The 13,481-nt window shown below is 39.4% G+C and overlaps 1 protein-coding gene across 3 annotated transcripts in view; it reads right to left on the reverse strand.

The window, feature by feature from the left end:
• Positions 1-218: 218 nt before the first annotated feature.
• Positions 219-13,481, reverse strand: part of MCTP2 (multiple C2 and transmembrane domain containing 2) — a 262,919-nt gene continuing 249,656 nt past the window's right edge. For all 3 annotated transcript variants that reach the window (XM_010371429.2, XM_030930371.1, XM_010371430.2), the window contains 2 exons: positions 7,363-7,460; positions 219-5,193 (listed from right to left, as the gene is read on the reverse strand). In XM_010371429.2, coding sequence (XP_010369731.1) covers positions 5,125-5,193; positions 7,363-7,460 — 167 coding nt within the window. In that variant the 3' untranslated portion in view covers positions 219-5,124. The remainder of the gene's footprint in view (positions 5,194-7,362; positions 7,461-13,481) is intronic.

Genomic DNA, 13,481 nt, shown 5'->3' on the forward strand with positions numbered 1-13,481 from the left:
AGCCAGACTCCGTCTCCAAAAAAAAAAAAAAAAAAAAAAAAAAAAAATATTAGTATTCTTATGTGCTTGAATATCCATTTTCCTGTGTAAATCGTTACATTAAAATGCTAGGACAGAACAGCTGTGGGCTTTACACAAGGGTAACATACTTGAAGCCATTCCTTTAGAAGTTATCCTTCGGGATTTCAGCAGTTATTCAATCATCAATTACCGCTCAGTGCATTTTCAGAAGATTTTTATTTTAGTTTTTCAACTGTTCTGTTGCCATAAGATTCCTAATACATAAGTGAGAGGCAGGTTTTGATAGAACATAGGTTTTTTTTTTAAAGTTCAGGGATACCTGTGCAGGTCTGTTACATAGGTAAACTGTGTCAGAGGGGTTTGTTGTACAGATTATTTCATCACCCATGTATTAAGCCTTGTACTCGTTATTTTTCCTGATCCTCTTCTTCCTTTCACCCTTCACCCTTCAATAGCCCCAAGTGTATTTTGTTCCCTTCTATGTGTCCATGTGTCCTCATCATTTAGCTCCTACTTATAAATGAGAACATGTGGTATTTGGTTTTCTGTTGCTGCATTAGTTTGCTAAGGATAATGGCCTCCAGCTGTATCCGTGTTCCTGCAAATGACATGATCTCATTATTTTTTATGGCTGCATAGTATTCCACGGTATACATCTGCCACATTTTCTTTATCCATTCTATCAATGATGGGCATTTAGATTGATCCAGTGTCTTTGCTATTGTAAATAGTGTTGCAGTGAACATGTGTGTGCATGTGTTTTTATAGTAGAACAATTTATATTCCTTTGCATACATACCCAGTTATGGGATTGCTGGGTCAAACAGTATTTCTCTCTTTAGGTTTTTGAGGAAACATCCACCCTGTCTTCCACAGTGGTTGAGCTAATTTACACTCCAACCAACAATGTGTAAGTGCAGAACATAGTTTTAAATAATGAATATGGCTAACTCCATCTCATGTCCATGAAGAATTTTTTTTGCAGCTATTAGCTTTACACTGAGGTCATGACACATCTGTTTTCTTACTAAAATAATCCCAAATATCTCCTTTCATTCCAAATTCCAGCCCTCTCTCTCCTTTCTCCTCCACAGTGGAATTTTTCAAGGGTTACCTCCATTCAGAGACCCCATATTTTCACATCCACTCACTTCTCAACCCAAACGTGGTTTCCATTTCTACCATTCCACTGAAATGACTTGTTGCCAGGGTGCTTCCAAACTGTCACATCATTAAGGTCATGATTCTGTACTCACGTGATCTCTGCAGCATTTGATGTTATTGACCACATCAGCTTTCTTGAAGTATGCTCTGCCATTGAATGCTAGGGTGGTCCATGCTTACTGTTTTTCTCCTCTGTATTTACCCCCGTTTCTATTTACACTCTTAACTGACTTGCCTTTATATATATGACATTGACTGTTGAGTTCTTCACGGTTTAATTTCTTGAAGCATTTAGTTTCAATCACTTTGATATGCAGTGTTTGCCCTTAACTTGTGTATATATCAAGTACAGTGTGTTACTTCTCTGAGAACTAAATCCATATATTCCATTACCTTGCTGACATTCCCATTTGGATGCTTTTCAGGCACCTGAGATTCAGTGCTAAAACTGGACTCCTGTGGTCCTCTCACAGCAGTTCTTACAGTTCTTTCCCTTAGTGAAAGGTAACACCATCTTCCTAGCCCTGGAGACAGGGTGAAGAGCCATCCTTGACTCTACTCTCCCTCATCTCATAGTCCAGCAATTGTTGAGTCCTGCTCACTTTATCTCTTCACCATCTCTCAATTTTACTTATTTTTTTTTTTCCAGCGCCACTATTTGAAAGTCCGGGGTGTTATTCATTTGTCAGGAGTACTACAAAAGACTAATATTAATAACTCTTCTCTAAACTTTGAAAATTGCTAGGCTATGCCTTGTTGCCAGAATATTTTTCAAACTTAAATCTGAGCATGGCATGCTGTTTCTTGAAAGTATCTGTTTAATGTCTGGCTCTACCAAGGGGATGCAGTCTGTTTTGTTCCAGAAAATTATCAGCATTCAATATAGACTTGTTAAATGATAATTTACAAGAAAAAAGAATCAAAAGACTGTTTTACCACCTGGAAATAAACATTATATTTTCCTCTGATATGTAGGTAAGAACTTCAAATATAAGACATAATTTAAAAGGTTATAATTGACATAGCCAGGGATTATAAATAATATCACACAAAATAAGCTCTTAATGCAAGAAATTAATCTCCAGGATAGATCATACTAATCTGTCCAACCCAGCCCTCTGTTCTCAAAGCAGCACATGAAAAGGCAGAGAAAGAAAAATAATCTCTATGACCTGGCCTGTTAAACAAGTATTTATTTCCTGAGTAACTATTAGGTGCTAGCTATAATGGGCTATTCAGTGGAGGACAGTGGTCAAAGCCTCTTATGATGTATGGCAGATGCCAGAAAGTTATGAAAGATGTGAGGGTACAAAAAAGGAAGTTGGAGTCACATCCAGCCACAGGATCAAGCCTCTTTGGGGCAGGAGACTTGGAAGTGTTGAAGGAGAGTAGAATCTATTCAGAAAGAAATTAGGGGGAGGTCCTTCCAGTCTGAATGAAGATTAACTAGGCATAATGTAACTGGCATCATGGCCGTGACATCTGAGAGGTTATGAAGGCCTCCACTTGGGTAGTGGAAATCAGAACAGAAGTGGTTAACGCATTGACACTGGACCTACTAGGCTTTCTGGGTTGGGAGACGAGGACAACAGCACGAGGAACAAAAAAGAGGATGACCAAGAAATTCCGAGCCCAGAAAATGCCAGTCCCAGTAAGGGAAACAAAGAAGCTGTAAGGAGATTATGAGGGTCGGGGTTCTGAAGACAGGGAGAGACAGATGATGTTTAGTTTCTGACCTGGTGAGGTGTAGATGCCTATTACATAGAGAGACAGGACTAGAAATGGGAGGATAAAGTTTGAGACGAGAACCAGGAAAACTTGGCAAGACTTCAGCATCCCTACTTAATTATCATACTGTGAATCCATAATCTATAAATTTCATCGAAAGCATTTTGGAATCTTGCCTAAAAGTTTTTGACAATTTGTATAAATCTTAACATGTCACTTACAACTAACATTCCTTTTTAACATCCAATGTCTACTTAATTAACAATTGTTTTCTATATACAGTTTATTCAAGGTTGATTCGGTCCTGCTCTTACATCCCAGCTGGTGTTTGGGTCCTAAACTTAACACTGAGAATTTCAGTCGGGCTACAGAGGAAAGAAGTCTAACTAATGATGCCTTCTTGTCGGGCAAATAATTTCATTTTGAAATTCTATAGCAAAAGAACAACAATAAAGTATTGGTTCCACTTTTAAATAAATAAGGGGTTATTTTGCTGCTGAAAGTTTTCATTCAAATGACTGATCAGATCTCACATGTCTGTTTAAAGATGTCTGACTTAGGTCGTTACAAAATGACAGACAGTGATAAACTAGATGATAGTTAGAAGCAAGACAATGAGGCATTGTTTACATAGAAGATTGAGTAACTGGTTTGACAAAAGAGGTTCTTGGGTATCTATTGTATGTACAACTACGAGATTTACTGGAGCTTTTATAATTTCTGCAAGGCTCTTTTCCAGCCAGCTTCATTAACTTGAAGTAAATCAAATCATGCAGAAATCTGGCTCAGCCAGAAAGCAACCCAGTGAGATACAACATGAAGAAAAACAGACACTGGATGATAAGATTTAGAATCTTTGGCATTTTTCGTAAACATTTTGTTTGAAGATTATTAAATTACAACCCAGAGACAAAAAAAAATAAAATAGGGAACTCACTATTAAAGGAGATCTTTTGACCTTAACTTTTCTTTATCATACATACATATATAAAAACTGCACAAAGTATGTGTCAACAAATTACAGTCTTTAAAACTTAAATATCATTTAAACAGAGTTAATTGCATACATTTTATATATGCACAAAGTCAGGATTTTTACATGGCAGGGAAATACTGTGGCATGATGAGGTCTGCAGAGACAGATGCTGTCAAAGGAGGACTCTGCGGTGGTATTTTCTAGAAATGGGGTTCTGAAATAAATTTTTATTGTATGTAGCTTATTTTACTTCTAAGGGGACCAAAAGATACATTTGGGCAGCTGAAGTATTTCTACTTTCTGCTTAAAACATTCAGGCAAATGAAATGATTATAATAATTAGGTAAGCAGCCTTATTAGTCCTTGGTCTTCAGTTCCTTATCTTTCTAAATACCTAGAGAATTCATTCATTCATTTCTCCCCTACCCCCACCTGCCTTTCTGAGATTATATGTTGACATTTTATACTATTTTGAAAATATGCAAAAAGTAAAAGAAGAAGTGGCAGCGGAAAGCAACCAGATACTTTCATGGAAGCCTCATTTTTCAAGTGAGTGATCTCCAGGGACCTTCCTGGGGCATCCATGGCCAGCAATGGACCACGCTGCAGGCTGACCATCCAGCACCGAGAGGTTTCCCAAAAATTCACATACATATCCTTAATAATCATGGCTGAAAGATCCCTAAAGGTTTGAACTAATTCTGGTAATTATTAAAAATGTCTTTCAATAATATACCGTATTTGGACAGATGATGGCTACCAAAGACTTGTTAACTCGGAGAAGAGACTTACACCCATGAACAATTATCTGAAAGGAGTGTGGGGATGGGGAGTGGAAATAACTGAATCTTAATGAGAGTCTGTTGGAGGTGTGAAAACAAGTTCAAAGTCGCTCTTGAATCCAAGTGGGCTCCTGGCTGTTCTCAAGGAAGGTGGTGTTCAGACCCATGGCAGCAGCCTTGTTGTCTCCTATTTCAGAATGGATGTTAGACTTTCCCAGTCTCAGGATTGTTGCTTTTTGCTGAGCTGACCCTCTATGCAACTAGGACACCCATGCATGGAGGTGTGTGCACATGCATGTATGTCTGTGCACGTGAAGGAGGAGGAAGAATACAGGGGGTGCCACAGGGCATGCATTTCAGAAGGACACCTTGGGTACCACGGAAACAGCCATAACGTTGGTCTAATCAACCAAACACAATATTGGGTGCTGCTGTCCAAAGTCAGTGTGTGCCCTAGAGAGCGCTGCGCTTCTTCCGCAGGGGGCTATGGCTGCTGCAGAGTTTCAACTCTGCGTACTGCACCTGTGAAAACAAACAGCCGTGATGCTGGCGGTTAGGTAACCCTAGCTCACCACAGTGTGTGCTAATGGCTCCCCAAGGAGAACCTAAGGCAAAGGAAGGAAGGTTCAAAGGTAATGAATCATTTTCTAAACACAGGAACATGGAGGGATTAATTGCAGGAAGGATTTGAGAAGTCATGCATCATTTCTTGAAACCAAAATATTAAAAGCAGATTTTTCTAATGAGATGCGTGGGTTTCTACCTTCTCTGGGCACTGCAAGATGATGTTCGTTTTGTGTATGCCAGTTTTCAACCATAAGTAAGCTTGATAACTGCCTCTTGGGAATGTTTATCTTAGTATATGATACAGCAACTTAGGATTATTCATTTAAAAATATCTAAAATCTTGGGGAAAACATCTCAGAAAATTATATACATTTACTTTGCCTGAGAGGAAAAAATGCTGAAATTGATACCCCAGACTTTTATATACATTTCTCTTAGAAATTAATTTCATTTGCAATGTAATGGCTAAAACATCTGTGATAAATATGAGTACTCAGGAGTCCCCAGTGGCAAACTGTCACTGTGTTATTAGAAAGCGCCCTTGGCGATACAGGGAGGATCTTACTCGCATACTGTATATCTTCCTGGAATGCTCTTTTGCTGCATCTCTCTGTGTTCATGCCAACTGCAACTGGAATGGCCACTTTGAGGACTAGTGCCTGGACTGTGCACAGAGAATCCTTGGGGGATTGATGGAAATTTCTATTCTTCAAGGATACAGCATGAACTCACACTGCGACCCAAGTGATGGTACGTTGCAAACGTATTGCTTTAATGTATGGGCTTTGATAGGCTGCTGGTGGAATGGCTTTATTTAAAATATTGTATTACAGACCACATGTGCTCCCTATTTTTAGCATTTGTGCCAAATTCCCCAAGGACATTACGCCTGATCACAGAAGTCAGGCTGTACTTTGTCAGAGGCAGATAAATGAAGAAAACACCCCATTCCTTATGGTGTTTTGCGAAAGTGCCCTAAGGGAGCAGAGGATGACATACCTGTCAGTCTTCAATGCAAAACAAACAGGGGCCCGGTTATTATTTTTTAATTAAGTAATACAAATGTTAAAGAGTAAATTCATCGTTATAGAATGTGTTTTCACAGCTAATTATAAAATGAAGTTTAAAGAAAGATAGCATCACAGAGTCCATTTTAATTTCTAGAACTCGGAATGAAAGGGAAAGAAACTCTAAGGCCTAGGTGCCCCAGATCTTTGCAATCCTCCCTAAGCTGCCAGGGAACCAATTATGCTACAGTGACTCAAATATGAAAATCGATATTCGATTTGGGATTCTCTAAGATATTAAAGGATTGTGTCTTTGATCATCTTGATGATATTTCACGCCATGGTCTCCCCATCTACCTATTCAGTGATCTCTATTCTCCATTAGAGAAATTGCCACCTGCCCTCCTTCCTCTGGATTTATAGCAGGCTGATCCACAGGGGCCAGGATCGAGCTACTCTACATGACTTTCTAGTATTGTTGCCTTCGTTAATCTCTGTGTATCCACAGAAACAGGACGCTGCTGGACTAAGTGACCATTATCTGTGAATAATACTTCTGATTGATCTCACATTATTTCACACTGCCTCTGCCTCTTTGTGTATTAGGGTAAATGGGGGCTGCACCCTCAGCATCCCTAAGTCTTCAGAGGGAAAGGGATAGAAGGGAGGCCTAGGAGATATATCACGGCAAATGAGAATAAAAAGAATAATCCTCTTGTCCCCTGCTTCCCCTAAAATGCTTGCCACCCAGAAGAAGAAGAAGAAAATAAGCAACACTCCCCGGCTTTGGATCTCATGCAATTCTACTCACTGAGCCCATTTTATCCTCTTTAGGGAGGCAAGCAATCGAAAGGGGACAAGCGTCAGTGCACAGTAGCCACACAGTGTGAGTTTCAGATCATTCTTAAGTAGCTCTTTTTCAGAACAATTTCCCCCAATCACCTCATGCTTTGGACAAAGATTTCTCTGCCACTTCCCTGCAAGCCAGGCCTCTTTAAGGATTTTCTGGTTCCTTATCTCAATTACTCACACAAGTGAAGCCTTGTGCTCCTCTGGCTCCAGGGCTGGCCAGATTTCAGGTCAGGGCCACTGTTGGTGGTGACCATTCATAACATACCTTTTGAACATCAGATGGTACCCTAGACAGGAAGTCTAGTAGCTCGTTATTGTCGATGCAATAGGGATTTCGAAGCTTCTTAGTAAATTTATTTATGCCTGAAACATAGAAACACAGGAGATCTCTTTATCAATCAATCGATCATCTATCTATCTAGCATCTATCTTCCAAAACTTGCCTGACTGGGGGGAGAGGGGATATTCACAAGTAAAAATTAGTGTGAAAACAATTACCAGACCTCAAGTCATACACATGTTGCTGTCATGTGGAATCATTCACAAATACCTTTTCCTGAAGGCAGGAAGCAGGGGCTGGTGAAGAGGGGCTCTGCCTTCTTCAGCTGTGAAAATCCCATTACAATCCCAGCAGCAGGGCGACAGAAACACACGCTCAAACTGGGGAGCACGTTGGCTCTTTTGGAATACACTGATTAACAGCCTCCTCTGCTATGAAAGCAAATGTCCCAGATGGGAAAAGGCCTTCATTAGCCCAAACAAGTCCCTGCTTGGAGGCTCTGGACCAAACATAGCGGTGGGAGGCAGAGGGCGGGAGATGTTGTTTTGTTGTTACAAAGAAAACTGCAGTCATCCGTCTTTCCCCACCTCCAACTCATTTTCACAGGTTTCTCTCCTCTCACAGCAGAGCAGAACCTGACATGTTGATTGTACTTTGATGCTGCAGGAAACTGTGAAAAGCTATTATTGGAAAATTATCTTACTATGGTTGCTAACTTAATTTATGGATCACAACGTCGGCGCGTGGGTCTGTCTGGGCAATGGAGAACATGCTAATTTAGGATAAGGACAATGATAATTAGAAACGGGTTCAACGTTTAAGACGTCAACATCCTATAGACTGTCCCTCTGTGGTGGCTGCACCTTGGGCTCCCCTGCATATCCAGGACACGCTCTGCCCCTGGCTTACTCTTTAGAGGGGAGTTCCTCTCAACCACGATTTGTCTTCTCCTCTGCTCTTTGGAGCTGCTTTGACTATATCCGGAGCTCATAAGCTGTAGTCTTTTCACCAAATGTCAACCTGCTTTTCATGTTGAGTTTTAGAAGCAGAAAGACTAGGTGGCCTTCTGAAGTTTTGCCACAGGGTGCTTGTTTAACAAGGATCATATCTGAAGGGCTGTCAGTCCCAATGATGCTGAATGAATTCTTAGCTTCGTTGTACTCTGAATGGCTCCTACTCAGAAGTCAAGGTAACATTTAACTGTTCACTAGTCCCCAACACACAAAGGGTTTGATTTTTTTTGTTGTTGTTCATTAAATATTATTTTGCTTTCATCTGAGGACTAGGCTTCCTGCATGGCATTATACCTGATACAATGCCAACCTCCAGTCATTTCTTTGGAGGGTCAGATTTACATCTGCTTTGCAAATGGGAGCCAGCCATTGTGCCCAAGTAAATGGTGGCTTGGCGGTTGGGCTGGTGAAGATTCCTAGCAAACGATCCCCTTTCCCTCAAGTCAAAGCTGCACTCTGCCTTTTTTCCCTCTACCCCCACAGCAAGCTTCATGTTTCTAGCTAAAATTTCCCCCAGTGTTCCTTTACATTAAAATACTCTTACTGTGTTATTCTAAAGACATTTAATTGTAGCATGGGCTTTTTGGCAAAAGAAAACAGACAAGGCAAAATGATGAAGGGAGACAAAGACGTATTGAGAACAGATATATCTTCTATTGTTAATTATATATGGTGTGCGCATCTGGAGTCTTTACAATGAAGAGCAAGGCAGGGATAATATCACAGCTGATCAAAACACTGCATTCTTAGTCACTGAGAAGATTATAAACCTGCACAGTAGCTCAAATGCACCAATAAGGGCAAAAGTATTCCACAATGCACTGAGAATATCTATGTTCGAAAAAAAACAGAATACAAATTATAGGGCACACAGACTGCATGTTTTAAATACACACCTTATTTATGAAGGTGTCCAGGATCAAATGTTCCAATAATTCTGCCCTATTAACAACTATGTGAGACTGACTGTCAACAGGAAATCATAGACTCCTTGGTTATTTTTTTGTTTTAAGAGACGGGGTTTCGCCATGTTGATCAGGCTGGTCTTGAACCCCTGACCTCAGGTGATCCACCCACCTCAGCCTCCCAAAGTGCTGGGATTACAGGCATGAGCCACCACACGCGGCCACCTTGGTCATTCTTTAAGGGACAAGAAAACAAAGGTTATGATGTAGGAATACCTGGGTCCCAGTTTTGGCTTCATCATGTATTAGCTGTGTAATTTTAGAAAAATCACCTTCCTGTACCTCACATTTCTTACATTAACATTTGAATAATAAAGACCTCCTTATAGAGTTTCTTGGGTAGATGGGAGAATCACGTTGGGCAGTACAGGCAAAATGATACTGTAATCTGAAATTCTACAACAATGCAGAGGGCTACCATCATTACTGTAGATGCAAACAAGCTAAGGAGACAAAGGAAGTGAGGATGGAAAAGAGCCTTTAATACTATTAAAGTCAGCTATGATGACGTAGACGCATTTAGAAATTGTGGCTTAATCTATTGGCATGCTAAACATACCTTAGATTTTTTTTAACCTAAATGGTACAGATGGAGCGTATATCTGTTGTAAAGTTACTTTTAGCAAAAATAAAAAAAAAAAAAAAAAAAAAAAGAAAGAAAGAAAAGAAAACAGAAAAAAAAAAAAAAAAAACAAATGGGATAAAATACTGAAGAATAACATTTTGTTGGGAAAGATGTTACCTATGTATTGGTCCCAGATCATAGATTGAATTGATCAGTGGGGTGGAATGAGCCCTACAGTTAAAAAAAATATATATCACTTGGAGAAAATCAGAAGAGATGAAAAATTGCATGGCTGCTTTGCACATTTGCCCACTTGAGAATAACCACTTGAAACACAATTATAACACCATTTTTCAGATAGTTACATGAGTGACCAGCAGGTAGCTCCAACTGTAATACATTGGTTGGGAAGAGGCAAGGATTCCCTGCCTGTTCATTTATCAAATTCTGAGTGTCTTCCATGTAAGAGATATTGTGCTATCAAATGAAGATGCAAACTTAAACAAGGACCAGGTCCTTCTTGCAAAAAACTAAAAATTTAGCTTAGAGAATTAATATCTACCTGAAAAAACAGAAGTGGTTTCAACTAGAACTGAAAAAGTATAATTAAAACCTCTACGAATAGAAGGAATATGGGAAATCTCTCAAAAGGAAACCCACATGGGACCTAATCCTAAGAAATGCTCTGCCTTCTGGAAATACATACTTCACGTAAGTGACTAAAATGTAGTAGATAATGGTTGCTAAAGAAAACTTCAGATATCCTTAAAATCTACTTGTCACTTAATTTTCAAAAATCACACTCCTACACAAGAGAGGTCATGGGCCTAACAAAATGTCATCTATATAGAGCACAGGTATTAAGCTTGCAGGCTCATTCATTCAGGAAAATATTTAAGTACTCATTAAAAGTCTATTACATAAATGTGGCTACACTAAGAATTATAGGGCTAAAGAGGAAATAAAATATCTCACCTATCAAAATAATTTTGGTGTGTCCAAAAATATTCCCCATAGCTAATATGAAATTAGACTGTTTTTATGTGCTTATGTGAAATGATTCTACTACTTATACAAAAATAGGACTTGAGGATATAGAATATGGAAATCTAGCATATACAGTTAAATTTTTTCAAAAAATTCAAAACATAGAACAAAACATTTAAGGATATTATTCACCATTTTAGCACTCAATAAAAAACGAATAAGTAACTTAGAATAAGAAAGTCTTCTGATCCTTAAAGTTAGAAAAACCACTAAAACTTTAAGACATATACATTTATCTCCTTTGTGAGAAAAAAATTGCTTCAAATAATGCAGTCATGTAAGAAATTTGCAAAATAATGTCCTGGCCTATGCTAGCTAGGAACTAATTTGTCTTAGGATAAGTCCTAACAGAATTTCAGAATATATTCTAGGATGGCATAGCAGTGTTTACGTAATGAGAAGAGGCAATAGATCACGTGGTAATTGTCAAGGCTTGTGACTACATTCACTATGGTAAGCTCATCAATAAACTATGAGCTCCTGTTTAAAATGTAAAACTGAAGAACCAGACATGGAGTACAAGGCTCAGAGGGTTACTATCGGCCCAAGAGAGCATAATAAACTCCATACCATTTAATAACTTTATTCATAAAATGAAAAATAGAGCAATGTTTCATTAAGTAGATGCAGAAAGTTGTTGGAAACCTGCCAAGATCTTGGAGGATAAGATCAGAAGTCAAAGTGATTTGGGTATAGAGAAAGAGGGACTGGAATCTCAAAATTGATGATCAAATGAGACAATACAGTATTCATTTTGTTTGTTTGTTTGTTTTTGAGATGGAGGCTTGCTCTGTTGCCCAGGCTGGAGCGCAGTGGCTTGATCTCAGTTCCCTGCAACCTCCGCCTCCCGGATTCAAGCGATTCTCATGCCTCAGCCTCCCAGGTGGGTAACTGGGATTACGGGTGCCTGCCATCACCCTGGCTTATGAAACAGGGTTTCACCATATTGGCCAGGCTAGTCTCGAACTCCTGACCTCAGGTGATCCACCCGCTTCTGCCTCCCAAAGTGCTGGGATTACAGGCGTGAGCCACTGTATCCAGCCAGTATTAGTCCTCTTTGTGGAAGGAAAGATGCATAGAAGTAGAACAAGCAAGCACCAGGATGATGAGGAAATCAAGAAGCAGTGTTTAACAGCTAGCTGATCATGGCACTCAACTTACATGAACTTAAAAGTGAACAAACCACTAGCCAAATGATTGCAATTTTTAATCACATTCTGGTTAGGGTCAGACAACAATCTTAACATCTATGTTCTAAATGTTATCAGTAAATAAGATAGTAGTACTCATGAAAACATAATTGAAAAATAAGATACCCAGTTGATGTGAATAACATTCAGTATATAAATTATTCAGGAAAATACTTTTTTCATTTTTTTTTTTTTGGCAGAATATGACTTCTTAATCAGTGGCCCTGAGGAGCTCTATGTTCTTTCTTAAGGATCAATTTGCTATTACTGTTGCCAAGTAAACAAAAAATACCAACAAGAACTAAACACAGATTAGACTTGCCTCCAAGAATCAGGATCATCAAATATTAAAATAGATCCCTGAACAGTTTAGAGAATAATTGGATTATACTCTCTCAGAATCCCTAAATCATTCTACTTCTGTAACTGTATGAGCTATTCTATTTTTCCCATGACTTTTTTTCTATTGCTCAAGTTTGGTTTTTCTTGATAGCAGGATTCTACCTTTGTTGGATGGTCTTTGAAAAAAAATCTATATTTAATGGTTTTTAGAAAGGTTGTAGCTTTCGGCCGGGCGCGGTGGCTCAAGCCTGTAATCCCAGCACTTTGGGAGGCCGAGACGGGCGGATCACGAGGTCAGGAAGATCGAGACCATCCTGGCTAACACGGTGAAACCCCATCTCTACGCAAAAATACAAAAACTAGCCCGGCGAGGTGGCGGGCGCCTGTAGTCTCAGCTACTCGGGAGGCTGAGAGCAGAGAATGGCTAACCAGGAGGCGGACTTTGTAGTGAGCTGAGATCTGGCCACTGCCTCCATTCCTGCGACGAGCGAGACTCCGCCTCAAAAAAAAAAAAAAAAAAAAAAAAAAAAAAAAAAAAAAAAAAAAAAAAAAGAAAGGTTGTAGCTTTCATCCAGCATTTGCAGGCTCTCAGCTTTTGCTGGAGAATGAATGCATCTCAACACAGTCTCTTCTCTTTGTGATTTCCCCAAACATCTTAACATCTGAAGATCCCTGAAAGTGATGACCATTGAGAACTCAGTGGCAGTCACAGCTAAGTCATGGAAAACCAGGATTGGCAGACCCTTTACGGAGAAGGGCTAACTGCTTCTCCAACATTTAAGTTATTGCAATTCCCTCTCCTTATATCAACTCAGAGCCCACCCAGGAACAGAAACAAATATTCACCAAGCTGCTTGCATTTTGTCCAGTCGCTAGTTTGAGTATTAAATCAAGTCATGACATTTATTTCCAGTTTGCCAGTTTTGTTTCTACTTTCTTTTTAAAGCAGCTAAACTTTATATAGGCACACCATTTCCCCTGG

This window comes from Rhinopithecus roxellana, chromosome 5, assembly GCF_007565055.1.
Source record: "Rhinopithecus roxellana isolate Shanxi Qingling chromosome 5, ASM756505v1, whole genome shotgun sequence".
NCBI lineage: Eukaryota > Metazoa > Chordata > Mammalia > Primates > Cercopithecidae > Rhinopithecus > Rhinopithecus roxellana.